The 25153-nt window shown below is 44.0% G+C and overlaps 1 protein-coding gene across 1 annotated transcript in view; it reads left to right on the forward strand.

The window, feature by feature from the left end:
- VMP1 (vacuole membrane protein 1) overlaps positions 1-19824 on the forward strand; it is a 142649-nt gene extending 122825 nt beyond the window's left edge. Inside the window, exons 11-12 of the mRNA XM_032215869.1 lie at positions 16370-16469; positions 18619-19824. Coding sequence (XP_032071760.1) covers positions 16370-16469; positions 18619-18762 — 244 coding nt within the window. The 3' untranslated portion in view covers positions 18763-19824. The remainder of the gene's footprint in view (positions 1-16369; positions 16470-18618) is intronic.
- Positions 19825-25153: the final 5329 nt, after the last annotated feature.

Genomic DNA, 25153 nt, shown 5'->3' on the forward strand with positions numbered 1-25153 from the left:
AGCAGAGAATTAGATAAAATTAGATAGGGAATTACGGTGTCTTCCATCCTTCTCAGTTCTGGTAGACCTTCTGTCTCCTGGGCTCTTCCTTGCTTCATGTTTTTTGTTGTTAGTTGCAAAGTTGTGTCCAACAAATCACAACCCCATGAACAACATTCCTCCAGGTCTTCCTGTCCTCTACCATCCTCTGAAGCCCATTTAAGCTCATGCCAACTGCTTCAGTGACTCCATCCAGCCACCTCCCTCTCTGCCGTCCCCTTCTTCTTTCGCCCTCCATCTTTCCCAGCATGAGGCTCTTTTCCAGGGAGTCCTTCCTTCTCATTAGGTGGCCAAAATATTTGAATTTCATCTTCAGGATCTGGTCTTCTAAAGAACAGTCAGGGTTGATCTCCTCTAGGACTGAACGGTTGGATGGCCTTGCAGTCCAAGGGACTCGCAGGAGTCTTCTCCAGCACCAGAGTTCAAAGGCCTCCATTCTTTGGAACTCAGCCTTCCTTATGGTCCAACTTCTTCATGTGGGAAGACCCAAAAACATATCTAGATGTTACTGATTTTCACACAGGCAGCAAGATCTTGCTCCTGTGTCAAATTTTGGTTAAGATGTCTTGGGAAGCAGCTGAAGGTATCCAGCTAAAAGAAGAAACAGTCATTTTGAGGTTGTATTATGCCAAAGTAGACTTTTGTCTGGTTCCAGAACGCGGACTTCTCCAGCCTCACCTGGAGAAGCTGAGGTGTGAACCACAGCTCTTGCGGGTGAAGTTATGTGCCATCTACCCATGGATCTGTCTACCATTTTCTTACCTGGAAATGCTGCAGCCTGGACCTTAGAGTTTCTTCTATAATGGAAAGAAAATCCCAAATTTTTTTCGGTGTACGCTTATGACAGCACTCGCTTCTCCAGAAGTATGCCCGAATGCCGGAGAGGAAGCTGAGATTAGAGACATTCTTTTTGTCTACGTTTAGAATTGATTTACGGTTCCCAGACTGCAAGGAAGAGATCCTATATGTACCCTGCGGGCTTTCGGGGAAAATGGTTTTTCCAGATTTGGGATTTTCGCTTTCATTGCCTTTCCAGATGTTAGGATTAGGCAAGCTGCATTTGCAAACGCAAACATACAAATCCCTCCATGTATTTTATTTCCTTGGCCAGACATAAAAATGTACTTTGCTGCGCTCCCCTGCCACTGTTTTCTTTTGAAATACAAATTTGAGCGTTTTCAGCACCATTGAAAATTAAACATCACCACATTGCAGATTTGAATACACTTCAGCTGCCCCCTCCTCCACCCCAAACCTTGATTAAATCAAAACTTTTACAAACTTAACTTTAACTTCACAAAATTTTACTTGAATGGCATGATTTTTTTATTCAATTTTTCAAAAAGCTAAGCTGATATAATCAAGAATGCCTTGATTATATCATCTTGGCTTTCAATTATACAGAATGGTGCGGTGGTTTGTTTTTAAAGTCAAGATATAATCAACAAATACTTCTTTCTTTGACATTTTTTTATTTTTTTTTCCAAGGCAAGGTTAAAATACAAAACTTTCCCCCTCCCCCTCAAAATCCCAAAAACACAAAACAATCAAAAGCATTAAAAAGGTACATAAAAAACACATTGCACAAATGTTATCCCCTCTAGTTGAGTATTGATTAACATTTTAGTTCATAGATAGAAGATTTAAAACGGTAGAGCGTTAACTGGATTTGTCTTACTTACTCACTCAGCTAGTATAACAAAAAAATATCCTTTAAAATATTTGACAGTGTGGTTCCCAAGCCTTTTCCTCTCTTAGTCAGTCAACCATCTCTTCCCACAGAGTAAATCAGAGACCAGTGGAATTATATGTTTTTGAGTCTTGTGCCTGGAAAGGTAATTCAGCAAGTGGAAAGAGAAAGTTTGATTTTTTTTAAAAAGAAAAGAGAGATAGAGAAGAAACATAAATGTGAAAGACGCTCTAATGAACTGTTTTTTTAAGCAGACCACAACTGCATAATAATGAGGGACTTTGGGGGATGAGGTCAAAGAGAGAAATTTCACCCACAAGGATTTGAACCAACTTTTGAATTGTCAACTACCAAGCACATGTGGGCACTGGGAAGCAGGAAAGCAAAAACCTTCTTTATAACCAAGTTAAAAGAGACCGGCAAATTTTATTGTGGGGGCCTTGGTGCTCTCTGAGCTTGGTGGTTTCCTTCCAGACGTTTCATTACCAAACTAGGTAACATCATCAGTGCAGACCAGCCAATTTTTTTTTTTTTTTTTTGCAATAAATTATTTTTATTTTTGTGACAAAAACCTTTGTGTTTTTGGAATGGTTTATCTCAAGTGAGAGGTAACTAACAGAATAACAGAGTTGGAAGGGACCTTGGAGGTCTTCTAGTCCAACCCCTGCTCAAGGCAGAAACCTTTTTAGACAAATGGTTGTCCAAATCTCTTCTTAAAAACCTCCAGTGATGGAGCACCCACAACTTCTGGAGGCAAGTTGTTCCACTGATTAATTTTTCTACCGTCTTTCCCCAAAAATAAGATATATTTCTTTTGACCCCCAAAATAAGTGCTTGGCCTTGTTTCAGGGAGGTCTTATTATTTTTGAGGCGCAGGAGGAGGCGAGCGTGGTCACCTCATGGCGGCTGCTGCTGTGTCGCAATATTTTCAGGGAGGGTTTATTTTAGCGCATGCACTCAAAAGCCCGATTGAGCTTATTATCCGGGGAGGGCTTATTTTCAGGGGAAAAGGGTAACTGTCAGGAAATTTTTTCCTTGTTTCTAGGTTGCTTCTCTCCTTGATTAGTTTCCATCTGTTGCTTCTTGTCCTGCCTTCAGGAGCTTTGGAAAATAGCTTGACTCCCCCTTCTTTGTGGCAGCCCCTCAAATATTGAAAAACTGCTATCGTCAAGGACCAACCTTGGCTGGGAATGAGATGGGCAAATACAGGAAGCGCCAAAAATGTTAATTCCTTCTATTTTGAAAAGCGAGAACGGAAAGCGCTTTTTCTTTGATTCGGAAAATCAGCCTCTTGGGTTTTGTAGTTGTTTTTTCTGCATTATTCAGAATTTGGGTCCCACCAAAAACCTATTCCAGCTGATTCTGGATTTGTTCCGAATCACCTTGTAGATGTTATTTTTGTTGTTGTTGTTCTCACCTGTAATTGATTGCAAGTTGAGAAAGGGTGATTTTTCTTCAATAGTGGGAGAATTGTGGTGTGTTTTTTTTTTTTATCACTACAGGAAGCGACAGCTCATTCCAAGAAACACACCGGCCGTTATTGCTGCCCGCGTGACAGCCTGGAGGGTGTGTGAAAAAAACAGGGGGTGGGGGAAGGCACAGTTTCAAGGTTGGGCTGAGCCAGGTGGAAGGGTGTGTCACCGGATATGTGGGTGATAAGGAGAAAGCAAGAGGAGGATGTTTGAGGAAGAACAGTGATGCTTTTAATTCAGTGTTTCTCAACCTTGGGGATGTTAAGGTGGATGGACTTCAACTCCCAGAATTCTCCAGCCAGTGCTGCTGGCTGGAGAATTCTGGGAATTGAAGTCCACCCATCTTAAAGTTCCTACAGGTGAGAATCATTGAGTTAAGTATTTCTGCTTTTCCCTGCTTCCTTGAGAAGTCTTTTTCTTAGGCCAGGGGTTGGCAACCCTAAACACCGAAAGAGCCACAAAGGTCCTAACCGGAAGCCCCCCCCCATTCAATTCTGAAGCCGACCAGAAGTCTGGTTCCCCTACCATAGAGTCTCCTCCTAGCATGGCGTTCTTTTTCCTCTTCCTGTCCTAACCAAAAGCCAAATTGTGGAGCCAACCGGTGACAGGGAGCTGCAGCAGAGAGATGAAAGAGCCACATGCGGCTCCAGAGCCACAGTTTGCTGACCCCTGAGTGTCCCTCAGGCCTAGCAATGTTCTGGTCTTCTAGTTGTGTTCAGTCTTGTTTAAATTGAGATTATCCCAGAGCCCATTCATGTCCATTGTCATTCTTACATGCCATTCCATACATGACATGGCTTGGTACCAAGTTATTTGAAGACCTGTCTTTTCCCAGTACATCTACCCACCCACCCGAGTGGAGACACAGGGATGTTACGGGTCCTCTTTCCTAAGGGAGTACATTTACTGGGACCAAGAAGAAGAGCCTTTTCTGTGGTGGCTCCCTCCCTGTGGAACATCATCCCTGCAGAGATAAGGTGGGTCTCCATTTTGAACTTTTTGTCAAGGCCCTGACAAAGGCCCTGACCCCAGGGTGATAAGAATCCCATCAAATTGTTGGTCTTATCGTTGTCACCAGGGGGGTGGAGGTTTATTGATTTTGGTACTGAGAGAGACAGAGGTAGAGGGGTGGATGGATGATTGGATAGATGATTTGATGGATGTATAAGAGAGAGATGAGAGGGATGGATGGATGATTGGACGGATGGATGATTGGATGGATGGATGGATGGATATGTATAAGAGAGAGATGAGAGAGGGATGGATGATTGGATGGATGATTGTATAAGAGAGAGATGGATGATTGGATGGACGGATGGATGGATGATTGGATGTATAAGAGAGAGATGAGAGAGGGATGGATGATTGGATGGATGTGTAAGAGAGAGATGAGAGGGATGGAGGGATGATTGGATGGAGGGATAGATGAGATGGATAGATATATAAGAGAGAGATGAGAGAGGGGTGGATGATTGGATGGTTGGATGATTGTATTGATGGATGTATCAGAGAGAGTTGAGAGAGAGGGAATGGATGGATGGATATATAAGAGAGAGGTGAAAGAGGGATGGATGAATGAGAGAGGGAGGGATAGATACATGGATGGATGGATGATGTATAAGAGAGAGAGAGATGAGAGAGGGATTGATAGATTGATAGATTGATAGATTCATTCCTTGTAAGAGTCTAGTTTGGTGAAACGATTGTTTGATTTGTCAACCACCAAAATGTTAGGAAGTCCAAGGACGGTCTCTTTGCAAGAATGATCTCTCTGCTATTCCCCACACCACCCTCTTCTAAAATAGGGCTCCCCCCCCCATACCTGAGCTGCAAAGGCCGACCGGATTGCCTCCAGGAGACCCCAATATCTTTATTTTATTTTATATTTTTAGACAACCGTGCCCGTTCTCCTCTTCTGTGCGTTTTCTTCTGGTCTAAACTCGAGGCCGAGGCTCTAGGATCGTACGGGTGCATTGAGAGAGGGTGAAAGCTGTGACTCAGCCTGAAATCACCCATAAAGACATGCCTTTTTGGAAAGCCCGATTGTAAACTTTGCATAACATCCTCTGAGCCGAGGGCTCGGCGGCAATTCTCCTCCGCTACGTTTCTTCCTTCGAGGCAACCTGTTTCAATGAAGTGCTTGTCTGAATCTCCGGGGAGGTGGATGAGTGGAGACTTGACTCATGTAGTTATCAAAGAACACAGCTTCAGGGTTGTGAGGTCAGCTCTCATGTGCTCCTACACCCCCACATCCCCCCCCAAAAAAACCCCAGAAAACCCCCTAGCCCTGAGGGTGGGCAACGTGCAACCGGCTCAATGGCTTGCCAGAGTCAAGCTGAAAACTGTGGGCGAAAAAAAAGGATGGGCGGAGTTGGCTAGCAAAGGCGAACGCACAACTGAGTCGTCTTGTTGGGTCCGATGGGCACTTCCGACCCAACAGCAATTCTTGGTCTGCTTCCAGGATGCTCAATGCAAGACATGATGGCCCCTTCGCTTGAGAATAAGTCAGAAAATCATTTTTTGTGTGCACTTTTGGAGTATTTTTTTTGGGGGGGGAAATGATTAGACCCAGTCCTTCCTTTCTTTTATTCTTTTTCTTTTTCCCTTCCTATAATTCCTTTCTCCCTCCCACCCTTCCCTTTCTTTCTTTTCTTCCTTTTCTTTCCTCTCTCCCTTCTTCCTTCCCTCCCTTTTTTAATTCCTTTCTCTCTCCTTCCCTTTCTTTCCTGTCCCCTTCCTTTTTTCCTTCCTTCCTTGCCTGCCTTTCAATTCTCCCTCCTTTCCTTCCTTCCCTCTCTTTCCTTTCCTGTCTCATTTCTTCCAGTTCCTTCCTGTCTCCTTCCTTCCCTTTAATTCCTTTTTCTCTTTCTCTCCCACCCTTCTCTTTTCTTTCCTTTCTTTCCTTCCTTTCTTTCCTGTCTTCCTCCTTTTTTCCTTCTTCCTTTACTTTTTAAAATTCCTTTCTCCCTCCTTCCCTTTTTCCCTTTCTTTCCTGGCCCATTCCTTCCCTTTCTTTCCTTCCTTTCTTTCCTGTCTTCTTCCTTTTTTCCTTCCTTCCTTGCCTGCCTTTCAATTCTCCTTTCCTCCTTTCTTTCCTTCCTTTCCCTTTTTCCTGTCCCCTCCCTCCCTCCCTCCCTCCCTCCCTCCCTTCCTTCCTAATTTTTATCCCATCTTTATTACTTCATAAATAACACAAGGAAAGAAACATACCAGATATTCCCCACTACTCCTATTTTCCACAGAGCAACCACCCTGTGAGGTAAATTTGGACCAAGAGAGTGTCGCCCCAAAGTCACCCAGCAGGATTTCATGCCCTTAGATGGGACTAGAATTCACCGTCTCCTAGTGATTGGCCCAAAATCATCCAGCTGGCTTTCATGCCTTAGGCCAGTGATGCCTTACCCTTTTTGGAGCACGTGCCAAAAGTGGGGGGAGCACGGGGGGGGCGTGTGTGGGCTTGCCCATACCCATAATGCAACACCCCCACACACGTGCGTGCACAACCAGCGCCTTCCCCCCCTTTTTTGGCGTGCATTTTTTTCCTTCCCCGGGCGCCAGAGGATTTCTAGGAGCCAGGTGGGGGTGAAAACAGCCTCCCCCCGCCAGAGACCCTCTGGCAAAAAACAGTCCTACGGGCAAACCACAAGTCACCATTCCCGAGCTTCCGGGTTGCCCATAGACCCGAAAAAGAAGGCGTAAGTCAGCTGGCCAGCAGCCGTATGCGCGCTGGAGCTGACATGGCAACGCCTGGCGTGCCCTAACAAATGGCTCCGTGTGCCACCTGTAGCACGCGTGCCACAGGTTCGCCATCACGGCCTTCGGAAGTACTAGAATTCACTGTCTCCTGGTTTCTAGGCCTACACCAATTAACTCCCTGAGGAGAAATTTCTGTGTGATCACATTTGCCTGCTTTCTCTATCGCAATACTTTCATTTCTTTTTGCCTTGACAAAAAACTCCCTATAGGTGGGGAAACCCCCACCCCCAAATTGCAATAAGATAGGGGCTGTTTCAAATCAGTCACGCTGGGTCACAACATCGGCCTTCTGGTGCCTCTATGGCTCAGCTCTTGCCAGGGATCCTTATAGGCACATTTAAAATTCTTTGGAAAGAGAGCTAAATGCATTCAGTCTCTCTTCCGGTTCCTGAGGGGGGATAAAAATGCCCCATAGCAAACCGTGGATGCGCTTAACAACTCCAGCATTCACTTAATGGCGACTGCAAAAAAAAAAATAAGTTTGTAAAATCAGGGGCGGCCACATGGGGATCTGCTTGTGACCTTCAGAACTTACAACCAAAAGTGTGGGCTTAATTACTACTGTAAGTCTGAGGACTATATCTGTGCCTCTTATTTCTTCTGTCCAGAATATGGAGATAATGTATTCCTTCAATGTTTTTCTTTAAATGCTTCCATATTTATAGGTAAGGGGGGCTCCTCAGCCCTGACTTGAAATGGGGAGATGGAACAGCGGAAAGGTGGAGGAAGTTTAAAAAGAAAGGCTGGGGGGGCGGGGAGATGTTCAAAAGGAAGGAAGATAGACAGACAGACAGACATAGAGGTAGGTTGCTAATTTTTTTATAATGGTTCGGGCACGCTCTCCGCTTCTGCGCATGCGCAGAAGCATCTGGGCGGGTGAGCAGAGCTTCCCGCCACCACTACTACCGGTTCGGCTGAACTGGCAGCAACCCACCGATGGATGGATGGATGGATGGATAGATGGATAGATGATAGATAGATAGATAGATAGATAGATAGATAGATAGATAGATAGATAGATAGATGATAGATAGATAGATAGATGATAGATAGATAGATAGATAGATAGATAGATAGATAGATAGATGATAGATAGATAGATAGATAGATAGATAGATAGATAGATAGATAGATAGATAGATAGATAGATAGATAGATAGATAGATAGAAAGATGATAGATAGATATTCCAAAGGTGTTTTTTCAGGAGGCAACTGGACTTTCTTTTTTTTCATTTTGAAGATGTTTCACTTCCTATCCAAGAAGCTTCTTCAGCTCTGACGGGATAGTGGGGAATGAGAAAGAGAGAGAGAGAGAGAAGAGAATGTATGGATGGAGAGAGAGATTGGTACATGATAGATAGATTAGAAAAATAAATAGATTAGATTAATGGTAGATAGGTAGGTAACATGTGAATGGAAAGAGATGCTAAAAGAGGAAGGAAAAGTGACGTGACCTGAGAGAAGAAATACCTGGATAGGGCATCCCCACTCTGTCCTTATGTTTGGCATCCTCATGAGGACTAGTAATACCCTCTTTTAAATTTGGCACCTCGAATCTGTAGATTAAGCTAGACTTCATGACTGCACCCCAGACCTCCTGCTTGAGCGAGTTGATCAAGCCTCCCAGCACATCATGCATTGCAAGGGAAGCAGAATAAGACGAGAATTTGTCAGCCGATCAGGGTGCGTTCCCGAGAGGGCAGAGAGCCGCCCGCTTGCAAATAGGCTTAACTGTTCTCGGGGGTTTTAAAGCTGTGCTGTTAAACAACTTGGAGTTCACCTCTGACTAAGACAAGGAGATCGGCCGATCGTTAACCCTGTGTGGTGTTATCCTCAAAACCAATCCAGATGCTTAATAGAGAAGCATTCAGGGTTGGGAGTCTTAGCCCAAACACTGCAAATCACACATTGGCACAAACTTAGATTCGGGATGGCGAACCCAAGGCACGCATCCTACAAGTGGCACACAGAGCCCTCTTTGCAGGCAGGCAAGCTGTCTATCCCAGGTCAGTTTTACCACATATGCACGCGGGCCTCCCGCCAGCTGATTTTCGGGGTGCACGCGGGAGACACGCAGGCATGCGCAGAGGCGGCAGGGGGTCGCACAGGCTTGCAGAGGGAATGGGGGGAGTGCGGGGTGGGGTGCCCCCCCCAGCAGCCCATTTTCGGTCCCAGGAGGCTGCAGGGAGTCCTACTAGGCGCAAAATGGGCCATTGGGGGGGGATGTCGCATGCGCATTTGCGGGGGGAGTTGGTGCATGCATGCACAGGGCGGCCTGCGCATTGCATTATGGGTGCAGGCAGGCGCTTTTGGCACGCGACATCGCAAAAAGGTTAGCCATCGCTGTCCTAGACCAAACCTCACGTGGAATTATGGAATTTTTTTTTAATTTGAGTTCTGTGGAGGTTCTTACCTGGTGTTTTTTTTTTGGTGGCGTGAAAATTTGAGGGCTCCTGAGACAACTGGCGCTGGGATCACCGAAAGGCAGTGGACGTAGTGCAAACATCATTTAGCATGCCTTTGTGTCCCAATGTTTAATAACCTTTTAAATAACCATCCAAGCAAAGAATACATGGAAGACAATGGCTTGTTGGTGGAAGGTGGAGTAAAAAGGAAGGTTGTATTCTTGTTCGCGGAGATGAATAACAATTCAAACAGGGGCCACACCATGAAATTGGTTTTTTTCTCCGTAGCTACCTCGCTGGTATGTTGTCGTGGGAAAAATAAGACGAGAAAGGAGTATGTTTTCCACCTTGAATTATATATATATATATAAGCAGGATTTATTTTTATTTTTGAGAAAAAAGTTGGATAGGAAATGCAGAGCCTTGAGCTTGAATGAATAACAGCAACTAATCGATATGGACACGGTGGCTCAGCAGCTAAGACACTGAGCTTGTCAATCAGAAAGGTTGGCAGTTCGGCGGTTTGAATCCCTAGCGCCGATAATGGAGTGCACTCCCGTTACTTGTCCCAGCTTCTGCCAGCCTAGCAGTTCGAAAGCACATAAAAAATGCAAGTAGAAAAGTAGGAACCACCTTTGGTGGGAAGGTAACAGCTTTCTGTGCGCCCTCAGCACTGAGTCATGCCGGCCACATGACCACGGAGACGCCTTCTGACAGCGCTGGCTCTCCGGCTTTACCTTTTTAACTGACACGATAATGATTTATAACATTTGCTTTCTGTAGTGAAATGTGTACATACAACAGTCAGTATAGAACAGGTTGGCTGTTGGCTTGAGCACAGTTTTCCTTTTGAAAGGGTTGTGTCCTTGGTGAAAGTGAAACGGGCGTTTCTTTCCAAAGGTTAGAAAGTGTCCCTCGCAACTTTTCAACTGTAGATTCTTAAAAGCCTTTTTTGCGTGCAAAGTTAGAACGAGGTGTGGAGAGTCAAAAAATGCAGAGTGAAAAAGTATGTGGCAACATTCTGCGTTCATCCCAGTGACGAAGCTTTGTGATGGAAAACAAAGCATTTAGGAGAGTGTCGAAGTCATTTTTTTATTATGATTTGCGTTTTTGAAAACCGGTTTTTAATTGGAGCGTCGATTTAATCGCCATTTGAACTCTTAAGAGTTCAAAAGTACAATTTTAAAAGAACGTTCCTTTGCCCCGTGTTCATTTTTAAACTAGAATTTTACTAGTCCTTAAAGCACAAATGTTCTAGAAGTACAAAAAAGGGGGGGGACAAACGCACTTTTATTTATATGCCCGTCCATACAATTAGAGTCATCGTCAAAGAATGTTTTAAAATTATTACATTTCTAAAAAATTACAATCCAAAGGATTTAAGTGGGCTGTTTTGATTTTAGTGACTTGTGCATCTGAAACCTGGGGTTGCATTTATAGCCCCTAAGTTATACATCAAGAAAGGATCAGAAAATAAAATCCAGTGTTGTATCTGCAATACGGGTGCTAAGGATTGTGATTTGGTATAATTATACCTCCCTTCTATAGAATTAAATCCCATTTCTTGCTATTAAGAATATTATAGAGAGCTGAAAGTGTAAAAAAATTTCCCCTGAACTGTTGAATCACAGTCGTGCTTTTTCTTAGAACTGCAGATTTGAGGACACAATTTTATCTATGCTTTTGCTTTGTCTAAGAATAAGTCCTTGAATAAATAAAACTTATTGTTCAGTTGAGTACAGGTATTGTTTCCTTCAATTCCCCTGAACTGCTTATCCTCAACAGCAAAGAGATATCCTAATACCTGAACTTTATTTTCTATGTACAAATATTTTAATCAAAAATATCTGTGGGAATATTTATGCCACCAATGCCAATTTTCTTCTCTTATTTATATTTCATACTTCTTAATTGCTTTCTTTTGAAATTGGAAAGAAATTTGGAAGACTGTTAAGAAATCACATAATTTTTGCCTCTTCAGCTATGTCTAAACGATAGATATGCATTTAATTCTTTAACTGGGCTCTGCATAATTAAAGGAAGTGTATAAGTTCAGAAAAAAAAAAGGGGGGGGGACTTACTAGCACTTCTAAGGTTTTTAACAAAAATGCCCCAAGGACCAAAAGCCAAGATATAAGATTGCAAAAACGAATAATTTCAATAAGATGCAGAAAAGAATTCTCAAGTAGCTTTTTTTTGACCGTGTATCTGTAAAATCAGATTACAAAGGATTTGTAATTCACATCCCCTGAATCCTCATTTCTAGAAAAGCATCTTAAAAGGGAAAATTAGCAAAAGTTGAGAATCATTTGCCCCGGGTAGGTGGCTGATCGCTTCAGAAATGAAGTCAAAAACCATATTGCCGTTTGGTTAAAACTACATTCCAAAAATTGGTCCCCCCCACCCATGTTTTTATATATCTAATTTTGAAAAGCCACTAGAAAACTGGAACTTCCTTTTTAAATAAGAACACACATCAGCACAAGTTGATGTTCAGTTCTTGGTGGTTAAAAATGGTTAATTAAAATTAATTAAGCATTTGTTTAAAAATGGTTAATTAATAGAGAATCATGACTGAAGGACTGCTACTTTTAGACAATCTCCTATGATCTACAAAAAATATTGTCTTTCCCAGCTGTAGCACTATATAAATTAAATTAATGCACAGTCCTTTTAAAATATTATTTTTCCTCTTCGGTAGCTATCCTTTCAAGGGAACCCAGCATTAATAAATTCCGTTTTCTGCCTTTGTAAAACTTTCATTTTCAAGATCAGAAATGTGTGGGTTTTTTTTTTAATTTTCCTTTCACTGCATAAGAGAAACACATTTATCTATCATACATGTTTTCTTGTTCTGAAACATCATTCCAGATCTGAGAAGCAGGTATCTAAAGCTTTTCCCCTTAATTAATCATCCACAATTAGCGCCAGAGGCCGGAGATCAAAACCACGCAATTGAGAAGAAAAGAGAAAATGACAACGATTTTAACATTATTTAAAGCTGCTTTTATTTTTCCCCTCTGGGTGTTAAAAATAGCAAACTTTCAGTAGTTAGCAGTGTTGTATAAATACATAAACTTCCTCCAAGGTCTACAGCATAACCTATTAAAAACCTGTACCGTTCGGCTGATTTCAAAGAAGATTATTTTATGGCATGTTTGATTACCGGAAAGAGAGTTATAAAAGAGAAAAAATAAATTTTAAAAAAGTGAATGGTTGATGCATAAGAAACAAGCCTTACCCCGATCTTGAATGTTGGTTGGACTTTATTCTGCAGTTAAATTTCAATAATAAGCAAGTGGGTTTAAGCCTTTACAGAGATGAATAGTATTCAGCTACTCATTTAATACTCATAGTCTGGGCATTTCTTATCTAAGATCTGCTGACTCTCTTTGAAAGTTTTGAAGAGTTTTCTCTGGTCCGGCTTCTGTGTCATCTTTACTGAAATGCAGATTGGTCGGTAAAAGGTGACTCAGTTTGCCAGGCAAAGCATGGGGAAGACTCATACCAGAAGGATGATGAGTTCTTAATTTTTAGGGAAGGAAGGATGTCTGTAAGGTGAGAGATTTTCTTAATAAGATTATCCAGCCGGTTCGCACCGGTTTGGGCAAACAATTAGTGGAGACCTGCGGGTGGGTCCACCTACCCGCCCCGGCGCTATGCCATCCTATTTAACGTGCAAGCTATGCCCGCAAGCAAAGTGCATTCATGGAGGACTGCACTCACACGCTCACAGTTTCAGTGCGCGGCGAAGTGGTGGTAAAATTATGTGAAACCCACCATGTTTGAAATGGTTGTGTTGGAGAAAACCTTGCTGTAAAATATTTGGGGACGGGTCTCTAATTTTTTCACTGAGGATCACTTTTAAAAAATAAACTGTATGCTACATTATCACATTTTATTTTTCCAGGGATAGGGATTTTCAAGGATTGAGGAAGTGTTTCCAGGATAAATTGGAGATTTCCAGGATAAATTGGAGATTTCCAGGATAAATTGGAGATTTCCAGGATAAATTGGAGATTTCCAGGATAAATTGGAGATACATACCATGTTAGGACACGCTCGTGGTCTTAAAACTGTAAAAGAACTGAATTTATGGAAGCCACAGAGGTCCTTTTTAACCTGCGTACCTTGTTAAAAGAGTGAGGATATCATATATATTGAAAAGAACAAAACCAATTTCTTCCCCATCCCCAAATCTAAATCTCAAAGAAAGCATAACCTTGTTTATTAAAAAAAAAAAACAGTAGTCCTTAACTTACAAGCACAGTTCAATCCAAAATTTCTGCTGTTAAAGCGAGATATTTGTTAAGTGAATTCTGTCCATTTTTCTTGCCAATGTTGTTAAGTGAATCACTGCAATTGTTATGTTAGTAACACGGACGTTAAGTGAATCCGGCGTTGACTTTGCTTGTCAGAAGGTCACAAAAGGGGATCGGGCGACACAGGGACATTGTAACAGCCGTGTGAAAAACAGTTCAAAAGTCACTTTTCTCAGTGCCGTTGTAACTTTGAACAGTCTCTAAATGAACTGTTGTAAATTGAGGACTACTTGTAGAAGAAATAATTGCAATGTTGTTCAGGCTTGTTGAGGCTTTGTTTTTCTGTTGATTTTGTGATTGCATGCACATGCGCTGTTCAGACCTCGACGTGCATTGGACAAGAGAACGTTGTGAATATATTTATTTATTGAATTGATATGCTGCAGATCTTAGTGTCCAGAGCGAATCACAAAGGAAGCCATAATCTAATTTTATTGAGAACGTTTTTTTTTTATTCTTTGTCCACTTGTGAGAAGACGAGTGGTTGGAAATTGTTTCCCTGCCCCCAAAATCCCCCTTTTAGGCTTCTGGCAATTTCCCCCCCCCCCCCAAAAAAAAAAGAATAAAGCTTTGTTTGGGGGAAAGGGATCCAGTCGGGGACCCCTGTGAGATTCAGGAGATCGGGTTGGAGTCAGCCATGCCTTCCAGAGTACAATTGTTGTGTCTAAGCAAGGAATCAGATTTCCGAGATTCCAATTTTGGGTTTTACTGGTGTTATTGCCTCTTCCAAATGTGTTGGATGACATTCTTTCTTTCTTTCCTTCCTTCTTTCCTTCCTTTTTTCCTTCCTTTGTTTGCCTCTTTTTCTTTCTTTTTTTCTTCCTTCCTTTGTTTCTTTCCTTCCTTCCTTCCTTCCTTATTTCCTTTGTTTCTGTCTTTATCTCTCATCTCTCTTTCTTTTTCTCCTTCTTTCTTCCTTTCTATCTCTTACATTCTTTCTTTTTCTCCCCATTTCTCTTTCTTTCTCTTATGTTCTTTCTCTTTCTTTCTTTCTCTCTCTCTCTTTTCTCACTTTTTCCCTTTCTTCATCCCCAGCCAGTCCACAAAAGACCATCATTGGTGGCTTCCTCTATCCCTGACGCGCACACCCATTTTTCTCCAGCACCTTAAAGGGCACATTGTCCATGCTGCTGGAGAGACCCCCTTCTTTGCTTTACGGGAGGGGGGAACAGACCCAGAATGAAACCTGCTTTGGCCTGATCCTGGCTTGGGTGTGGCAGGCAGCTGAATACGCTAGTAGAGAAAAACACTCCCCAGCCTCTACCCCACACACAATCCTTCCAGAGGGTGTCAGGGATCACTTTTGGGGGTGGGGGTGGGGGGCTTCCAGTTTGGATCCAAGCTTTTCCTTAGTGCCAGAAAGAAGGCAGCTCTCAGCCTGACTTCTCCCCCAAGCCCACCCCTCTCATTTGTGCCAAACCAGCATTTCTTTCTATCTTAAGGAAATGTGGTCATAGCACCCAGTTTCGCTGCAGCATTAGCCTTCCAGGAACACTGCAGCACAATTCAGAAGCCAAGATTCTTTGTTAATCAATCACCTTTCTTTCTTCCTTCCTTCCTTCCCTTTTCTTTCTCTTTCTATGTCTCTTTCTCTCTTTCCCTTTCTTTCTCTCTCTTTCTTTTATTCTTCCTTCATTTCTCCATCTCTGTCTCTTTCTCTTTTTCTTTTATTCTTCCTCTCTATCACTGTCTCTTGCTTATTCGCTCTTTTATTCTTCCTTCCTTCCTTTCTTTCTATCTCTCTGTGTCTTTCTTTCTCTCTTTTTATTCTTCCTTTCTTTCTCTCTTTTTCTCTTTCTCCCTTTCTTTCTATCTCTGGCTCTTTCTTTCTTTCTTTTTCCTTTCTCTTTTTTTCTCACTTTCTCTCTCTGCCTCTTTTTCTTTCTCTTTCTCTTATTCTTTCTCTTTCTCTCTTTTCCTTTCTCATTTTTTTTTCTCGCTTTCTTCCTCCTCCTCCTCTTCTTTTTTTTTTTCCCATTGCCTGACTTTTGATGGGAGGGTACCTTTCTTGCAGCTGGGGAATGCATTCTTTTCGGGATAAGGCCCTGGGGGTGTCGGAGGTGGGGGTGGGGGCGCTGGGGAAGGATGACGCAGGAGTTGTCCTAATAAGGACTTGGTTCGGGCCGGGCCCGCCTCTTTTGAACAGGTCACCCGAGGGAGGCGGGCAGTTCCTTTTTTAAACGGGGCGACTGACACCAGCCAAGTCATTTCCTTGCTGATCGGTTCAAACCAGTTCATTCAGGAACCCTGGGTGATAAACGGTGGGGGACTTTCCTGAAGTCACCCCATGCCAACCAGCACCAGCCTGACCCAGGGGGCTGCCCCACATCAGGAAGCTCCAGTCTACAGCTTCAAGCTTTTGCTTCTTGAGCCCGGCTGGGTTTTTTTTAGCTGAACTTGCCAAAGTCATTTTTTTTTCCTCCCATCTTTTTGACTTTCTTTTCTTTTCTTGGCTGGTTTAACTTTAGCCCCCTTAATTTTTTTATTTTTTTTTACACCCGCCGGAGGAGCCCCCCCGTGCTCTTTTCTGGTTTTTTAGCTTTCATTGGGTAAGTTTCCCCGCCAATCATGTTTCTTGTGCTCTCTCTTTTTCCCTCCTCCCCCTTCTCTTCCCCCGTCTCCCCCTTCCCCAAATGCCTGGCCTCGCTCGCAAATTGCCCCCCCCTTCCCTAACTCACCCATAGCTCCGTGCCCAGCATCGGGGCATCACTACAAAAGCCTTTTCAAGAACACTTGGAAGCTCAGAGGATCAAGCTGCACAGCAGAGCCAACAATACCCCCCAGGTAAGAAATCTCATCTTTTCTCCTTTCCTTAAATGTCTTTTGGGTGCCACTTTTCTCCCATCCCCCCCTTTTTTTGCTAGCATTAAGGAAAATAGCAAAACTCCCTGAATCGGAGTTAAGGCAGGTTACGAAATTGAGAATAATAAGAACCTTGAGAATATCGTGACTAGGCAGTAAATAAAAATTGAGACACCTCTAGATAAAATATCCATATTTTCAATCTCGGAAAGATTCTTTTTTTGTTGCAGAGTCTTTCCATATGTCTTCCTTCCTGGCCCGTCCCACCTTAATTCATCTCCGAAAGTTGGGCCTTTTAAGAGGAAAAGTGAGCCAGTCTTAAGAGAACTATAGAAAAGTGGGGTTTTCATTCTTACTTTTCAGTTCGCTGCTCACCGCTGCCCTCCCGCGTCTCGAAGGAAAAAGCTCGGAGTTGATAAAGACTTCCTCCCAAATCTGTCCCATTATTATTCCCCCTTTTGGACGACTGATGCTAACTTTTTAATTGGAGTCCAATTTTATTAAGTTGATGCCCGAGGGGAGGGAGCGCAACGGCAGGCTGTCCGCAGACGGGTACTTTCACCCAAGAGCGAGTAAGAAAACGATGTCAGTTTTCAGCCGGAATAGCATAACAGAGTTGGGAGGGAGTTAATTTTCTTAGATGCAGAGAAAAATCTTTAACTGGGATTTCCTGTTCAAGGTTTTGGATAATGAGAATTCTGTGGAGACTTTATAAAATGGGTAGAATATAGAATAAAAGAGTTGGAAGGGACCTTGGAGGTCTTCTAATCCAACCCCAGCTCAAACAGGAAACCCTACACCACTTCAGACAAAGGGTTATCCAACATCATCTTAAAAACTTCCCAGTGTTGGAGCATTCACAGCTTCTGGAGGCAACTTCTGTTCCACTGATTAATTGTTCTGACTTTCAGGAAATTCCTCCTCAGTTCTAAGTTGCTTCTCTCCTGGATTAGTTTCCACCCATTGCTTCTTGTCCTGCCTTCAGGTGCTTTGGAGAATAGTTTGACTCCCTCTTCTTTGTGGCAACCCCTGAGATATTGAAAGACTGCTATCATGTAGTCCTTCTTATGCAGACTTTCTCATTGATCAATTCTAGAAGCAGGTTTACAGACTCTTTCTCCGCTTAAAAGCCTGTCAGCTGCCAGCTTAAACTGTCGGGACAAATTATTCAGCCTTGGGTGTGAGAGACGCTTTCTGATAACTCCCACGTTATTCTTGAGAAACGGAGTAGGCCAAAGCAACTTCCTGGAAGGATGCTGACCCGCATATTACTCATCTTCCCACGAAGGGCCACTTCATTCTTTCCAGTAATAGAATCGGTCACCGGTCAGCTGCCTCCCGCGTTGCCTGTTGTTGCTAAAAAGTTCTTCCACCCGACCAGGCCTGGAAACGGGAGTTTCCATTGAACCCGGGACCTTCTCCGTGGCTCCGGGAGGAATCATGGACTCAGCCGTCCCAAAGGGCTTAGCAACCTCGCTTTGCTTGCCCAACAAACTTAGGTTAGGAAGCGGTAGAAGCCGTCTACCTCCCGTCAGCCTACATCTCAGATGGTCCTTGATTTATAACAGCTCATTTAGTGGCCATTCAAAGCTGTCACGGCACTGAAAGGAGTGACTTAGGACTATTTCTCACCCTTACGCCCGCTGATGCACACACCCCGCGTGTGCAAAATTCAGACGCTGGGCAACTGACTCATATTTATGACGGTTGCAGTGTCCCCGGGTCACGCGATCCCCTTGGGCGACCTTCTGACAAGCAAAGTCAAATGGGGGAGCCGGATTCGCTTAACGACCGTGCCACTTGTTTCACCACTGCAGCGACTCACTTAACAGCCGTGGCAAGAAAGTTGGCGGGGAAGCCAAATTCACTTAACAGCCGTGCCACTTATTTCACCACTGCAGTGATTCACTTAATAGCCGTGGCAAGACAGTTCATAAAATGGGGCAAAATTTAGTCCATAACCATCTCGCATAGCGACAGAAGTTTGGGGCTCCATTGTGGTCATAAGTCAAGGACGACTCATATTTTTATAGCACGCATGACCCTAATATTCTTTTCTTTCTCTCTCTCTCTCCTTCCCTCCCTCCCTCTCTCTCTCTCTCTTCCTTCCTCTTGTCCTCTTTTTCTGCAGGGTGAAAACTGGCTCTCCTGGACGTTTGAGAAATTGGTTATAATTATGGTGTGCTATTTTGTCTTGTCCATTATTAACTCCATGGCCCAAAGTTACGACAAGCGTCTCCAGCAACGCACAAACTCCGAGAGGAAAGCTCAGTGAGCTGGATCAGCAAAGGGAGGGATGGATCCTCCAACTTCCACTGGAATAACCAGCCTTGCATTTAATCATCATCATCATCATTTGCAAAAGGGAGGGACGGGGTTATGAAGGGGAGCGGGGTGGGGGGGGCGGGTAAGGGTGGACTCTCTGGTTTAAGTAACTCTGCCATTCGTCACGGTTCCCGTGGGCCACCGTCTCCACGTTAAAGGTAACAGATGCACCCTTGTTTCAATGTAAATTAATTTGTTTTAACATATGTGCTTTCTCCCCCCCCCCTTCCTAAATTCACTACATAGCTGGAGCTAGGGTTTGGGGTGGAGTTTTTTCCACCTCCCCCCTTCCCCCCCCTCATTTTTAAAGAAAAGTTTCCCGGCCTTCCAGAACGTTTAGGGCGCCTGTCCATCCATGACGTTTAAAAGTTCAGCCTCTTCCCCGATGGGGTGCAAACCACCTTCCTCTTAACCTGACTGATCTTAAGATTTACCAGCAGCGGGCGGGGCCCTTCTGACACAACATCTGGAAATTCCCCCATGTCGTGTTCACTGGAAGGGTGGGGAAACCACTTCTTCGTTGTTTTTTTTTCCTTTTCCTTGGGCCTGTTTCGAAGGGCATTAAATCAACACCCTCTCAGAATCATTCCAGACTTCCCTGTTTGGGTTCTTTTAATTTTAAAACTATCCCCAGTTCTTCCCCTTTGTGTGTGTGTGTGTATGTGCCGGTTAAATCCTCCCCTCCCCATTTTTTTTTTCTTTTTAGTTCCTTTCCCCAATCTTTCAACACCCCACCCCCGTTGTGGACGAATGCTTGGCTTTTCCCAAAAACTCTTTGCTCAGATCAGGGTGGGGTTATTATTTTTTGACACTATTCAGTTATCTTTATTTATTTAACTGACCCGGGAAGCCCCGATAACCTGGAGTATCCTTTGCCTTCGGATCTTATCAAAATGGTTAAACTCTCGCACTGTTTCCAGAGCGACTGTTTAGGAAATGCAACAGGAAGTTGGTTTGTAAGGTTGCAGGGAAGGTGAACTGGAAATAAACAACATTCAAAGATGCCTCTTCACGGTGCTTCTTTTTGTTTAAAAGTGGGGGGGGAGGAAAGACTGTGGTTATACTGCATCCAGTTTTGGTCGCCACGATGTAAAAAGGAGGTTGAGACTCAGAGAAGAGCAACCAAGATGATTAGGGGACTGGAAGCTAAAAGATATGAAGAACGGTTGCAGGAACTGAGCATGTCTAGTTTAATGAAAAGAAGGACTAGGGTAGCAGTCTTCCGATATCTCAGGGGCTGTCACAAGGAAGAGGGAGTCTCCAAAGTTCCCGAGGGCAGGACAAGAAGCAATGAAAGGAAATTAATCAAGGAGAGAAGCAACCTAGAACTGAGGAGAAATTTCCTGACAGTGAGAACAATTAATCAGTGGAACAGAAGTTGCCTCCAGAAGTTGTGAATGCTCCAACACTGGAAGTCTTTTAAGAAGATGTTGGATATTTTTAAGAAGATGTTGTCTGAAGTGATGTAGGGTTTCCTGCCTAAGCAGGGAGTTGGACTAGAAGACCTTCAAGGTCCCTTCCAATTCTGTTGTTCTATATTCTATAAAACAGTTCCTTTGCTTCATTTTGAGCTCTTACATCTCAGAACACTTTGGAAGGTTGACCTGCATCTAAAGCACCACCAATAGGCAGATTCAAGGGAGGACAATTCCTATCTTCCTGGAAAGAAGATGGTCCTCATTTCCACAGCATGGATTGGAGGTCGTAGCTTGTAGCTCATAGATGGCTGGTGCCTGTTTGGGCATCTGATGCACGGAGAAAGCTTCTCCTTCCTGGCCCGGTGACATGGGGCGACGTCTCCTTTTTGTCGGCGTCGTAACTTTCCCGTCCGGTCTTTAAGACAAGTCACCTGCTCTGTCCCAACGTGTAGAAGAACATCTGAAGAACTTCTTAATAGCTGAAGAACATCTTCAGAAGTTTGGCGGGACAGAATTGGACCTGACAGTAGTGCCTGGTAGAAATTCCATTTTTCTTTCCAAAGGTGTTCTTAGCTTTGGCTAATCAAAAAGTCAGTTGATTTTAGCGGATGCTTGGTCTCGCCCAATTCTATTTTATGTTGCCTTTCGCGTGATCATGCGTGACCAGTTGGGTTTCTGCCAGATTGTCCTCTGTTTTGGTCAAGCAAGTGGTACGTCTCCCATCTTCCCCCACTTGTGTGCCCCTCTCTTCCCCCCCCCCACCTGCCTTCCTGTCCAGCATTGTGACACCTCCTTGGCGTGTACCTTTCTGTCGGATAGCTTATCAGACTGATGTTGACTGTTCGATGTCATGGCAACAACAGTCGGTAGGCTGTCTGACATTTTGGTATGTTTCATCTTGACTGTGTCCATCCATCCATCCATCCATCCGTCGTCTCCAACCTGTTTGTTCAACCTGCAAGGGGGCTGCTGCCTTGACATTTGAATTTTTTTAAAAAAAGAAGTGGACATCCTTGGACATCCCAAACCCTCGTGCCCTTCGCGTTGGCCATCTTGAGATACATTGGGAGCCGTGTCACTCGAGGTCTTTCGGCAGGTATGTTTCCAGAGGGTGAGAAGACGGTGGGTGGAATGAGATGTCCTCCAGACATGGTTGAGCAGGGAGGAAAAAGGACGCCCATTAGTATTTAGTAAATGAAATCCATATTCCTCCAAACTTCTCTCAGCTATGCAAAATGGTGCTTCGGACCTACTCATGTCCTCTACGCTTTGCAGGATCTTCTGAGTCATGTAGGGGAGTGATGGTGAACCTTTTCGGCACCGTGAACAAAGTGGAACACGCGTGCATGGTCTGGCTTTTTTTGGCCGTTTTGGGAGCTGGTTTTGGGGTGTTTTCCGGTGCTCCGGCACCCACAAAGACCAGCTGAGCAACCAGAAGATCAGCTGGCAACGGCGTGCGTGCCCACAGAGAGAGCTCTTCGTGCCACGTATGACATGCGTGCTATAGATTCGCCATCCCGGATGTAGGGTCTTCCAGATGAAACAATAGAAAAGATATGGCATTTCGTGGTCGTCCATGACAGTATAAGTACATGCCATAGTCCCCAAATTTAAAACTTCTTCCATTCTCAAGTTTGCTCACTTTTTCTTTATTCTGCCTGGATTGCCTTGAACTGTCAGTTCCTGACATGTAAGATATTTTCATTTTTGTTAAATGCTGAAGTATCTGTAGCCCATAAAAGATTTTTCATTAACGGCCTCTAAGACGCTGAGCTTGTCGATCAGAAAGTTCGGCAGTTCGAATCCCTAGCGCCGCGTAACGGAGTGAGCTCCCGTGACTTGTCCCAGCTTCTGCCAACTTAGCAGTTCGAAAGCACGTAAAAAATGCAAGTAGAAAAATAGGAACCACCTTTGGTGGGAAGGGAACAGCCTTCCGTGCGCCTTCGGTGTTGAATCATGCCGGCCACATGACCACGGAGACGTCTTCGGACAGCGCTGGGTCTTCGGCTTTGAAACAGAAATGAGCACCGCCCCCTAGAGTCGGGAACGACTAGCACATATGTGCGAAGGGAACCTTATCTTTACTTTTAACAGAATACTTAGCAGAATAGATACTGGGACTTCTGAATGGTTTGCATTTTCTTCCAGACTGCTGGAAGTCAGTGTTTAGCACCTTGGCTTATGGTCCTACAAATGCCTTGCTGGCTGTGGATGATGGATGGGAGAAAAGGAAGAGGACTAGCTAATAATTTTTATTATTAGCTATCAATCTTCATTTTTCCAATTTTATCAACGCCCCCCCCCCCCCTTATACTTTAAAAAGTACAGAAGTGATGATTTAGAGTATAGCCACCTTTAGAAAATGATTCACTTAATCAACCTTGGAACAATTAGAAGTTTGTGGATAGCTAAAATTTGTATGTATAGAGATAGTTTTCCCTGTGAGTGTTGTGTTTTACTGCTTTTCTATGCCGGTCGATGTGCCTCTTTCCAATGAAATGCCAGAATACATGGGAAGAAGAAGAAGGAGGAGGAGGCTTCTGGGTTACTCTGCAAAAATGTAAGAGGATATGTACAACTTTATAATCATGCAAATAAAAATGCCTTTGCTGGTGGATCAAATAAAACAAAATAAATTGCACATTTGTTGTAACGAAGTACTTATTTCCAAAGTATTCTGATTCTGTCTTAAGGCAAGAGACCTTCGACCAACCCAGTCCGAAGGTTGTCCCGTCTTACGTTTCAAAAAGCTCCAGTGATGGAGCACCCACAACTTCTGGAGGGAAACTTTTCCACTGATTAATCGTCCCCACTATTGCAAAATTGTTTTCACTGTCAGGAATTTTCTTCTTCGTTCTGGGTTGGTTCTCACTTTGATAAGCTTCCAGCCGTTGCTTCTTCCTTGTCCTGCCCTCTGATGCTTTGGGGAATAAGAGCCGAGGTGGCGCAGTGGTTAGAGTGCAGTACTGCAGGCTACTTCAGCTGACTGCTAGCTGCAGTTCGGCAGTTCAAATCTCATCAGGCTCAAGGTTGACTCGGCCTTCCCTCCTTCCAAGGTGGGTAAAATGAGGACCCAGATTGTTGGGGGCAATATGCTGACTCTAAACCATTTAGGGAGGGCTGTAAAGCACTGTAAAATGATATATATGTCTAAGTGCTATTGCTATTGCAGTCTAACTCTGCCCACTGCCAGGAGTTCGATCCTGACCGGCTCAAGGTTTCCATCTTCCGAGGTGGCTAAATGAGGACCCAGATTGCTGGGGACCATATGCTGACTCTGTAAACCGCTTAGAGAGGGCTGTGAAGCGGCATATAAGTTTGTTCTAAGTGCTATAAGTCAACCTCCCACTCTTCTCTGTGGCAGCCCCTCAAATACCAGTAGAACCAGGGACCCTAAAAAGGGCTAAATTATACTTCTCTGGAAGTCTCCCAGCAGAGAGCGAGTGGACCCTGCATTTGGCGTTTGTGCACTGAACAGGGTTAGTCTTGAGGACCTCAAGGCCTCTTCCAACTTGAGAACTCGGTTACTCGAGTTAGAAACGAACCGGTTCTCGGTGTACAAAGCGCCTTTTGCAATCTCAGTCCCGACTCAGTCCAGGGAGCCAAGGAAAAGAAATAGCGATGCGAAACTGGAGAAAGGCAGTTGCTTACGAAGAGACCCAAAAAGGTTTCATTTTAACGTGTTTTGAAACTCTCCCAGCGCACATCAGCAGCCTCTTCTTCCATTTTCAGATTTTCCCTTTACGCAACCAACCAACTTTCATACTCGGACCAGAGGTAGCTGACCCCTGGGCTCAATGGTTAGAGACTTGTGGGAAACCTGAATTTATTTCTCTGCTGACTTGAGAATGAAATTTTAAAAGCTGCCTAAGGGGGGAACGGAGAGACGTTTCGGTCCATTGACGGGGGCACCATGCTAGAAACTAGGAGACCATGAGTTTTAGTCCTGGATTAGGATTGAAAGCAGGTTGGGTGACCTTGGGCCAATCATCAAGAGATTCTGAGTTCTAATCCCACTTTAGGATGAATGTTGATTGGGTAACCTTGGGCCAATCACCAGGAGATTCCGAGTTATAATCCCACTTTAGAAATGAAAGCTGATTGGGTGACCTTGGGCCAATCACCAGGAGATTCCAAGTTATAATCCCACTTTAGGAATGAAAGCTGATTGGGTGACCTTGGGCCAATCATCAGGAGATTCTGAGTTCTAATCCCACTTTAGGAATGAAAGCTGAGTGGGTATTGTATTAGTATTAGGTATGTTCACCACCTTAAGTTTTTAATAAAAATAGTAAAAGGGGGAAGGAGTTAAAAAAAACCCTGAATATTGATGCCGACTCGGCAAACATTCAGAGCTTCCTGCTTGGCATTGCGCCCCATGGTTTCCACAGAAAGGTGATTAGCACCTTGCGATAACACCCGCTTGTCAGGTTGGTGGGAGCAGAAGAAAGGAAAGGAGGAAATTGCTGCAAATAATCCTCAAGAACAATAAAGGCAGGACTGGGAAAACCATCGAAGGAGGTAAAGTCCAACCTGGCTGAGTTTTATTACTTCCTTGCACGTAGGCAGGAATCTTCCATCCTTCCCAATTTTTCCAGATTGTCAAATCGCACTTCGTTGTGAGCCCCGTTCTGGGTGCTCCCTTCAAAAATAAGATCCTTGTTACAACAATTTGTTCAGGGGGCGAAGTTACCACGGCACCGGGGGGAAAAAGGGATGGATGACCATTGTTCACACTTACGACCGATGCAGCCTCCCCATGGTCATGTGTTCAAAATTCAGACTCACGTCAACTCCTATTTATGACAGTTGCAGTGTCCCAAGTTCATGTGATCCCCTTTTGCTGGACCTTCTGACCAGAAATGGGGAAGTCAATCACTTAACCACCGAAGTAACCGTGCTGCTAACTTCACAACTGCGCTG

The sequence above is a fragment of the Thamnophis elegans genome, chromosome 4, assembly GCF_009769535.1.
Source record: "Thamnophis elegans isolate rThaEle1 chromosome 4, rThaEle1.pri, whole genome shotgun sequence".
Lineage (NCBI taxonomy): Eukaryota > Metazoa > Chordata > Lepidosauria > Squamata > Colubridae > Thamnophis > Thamnophis elegans.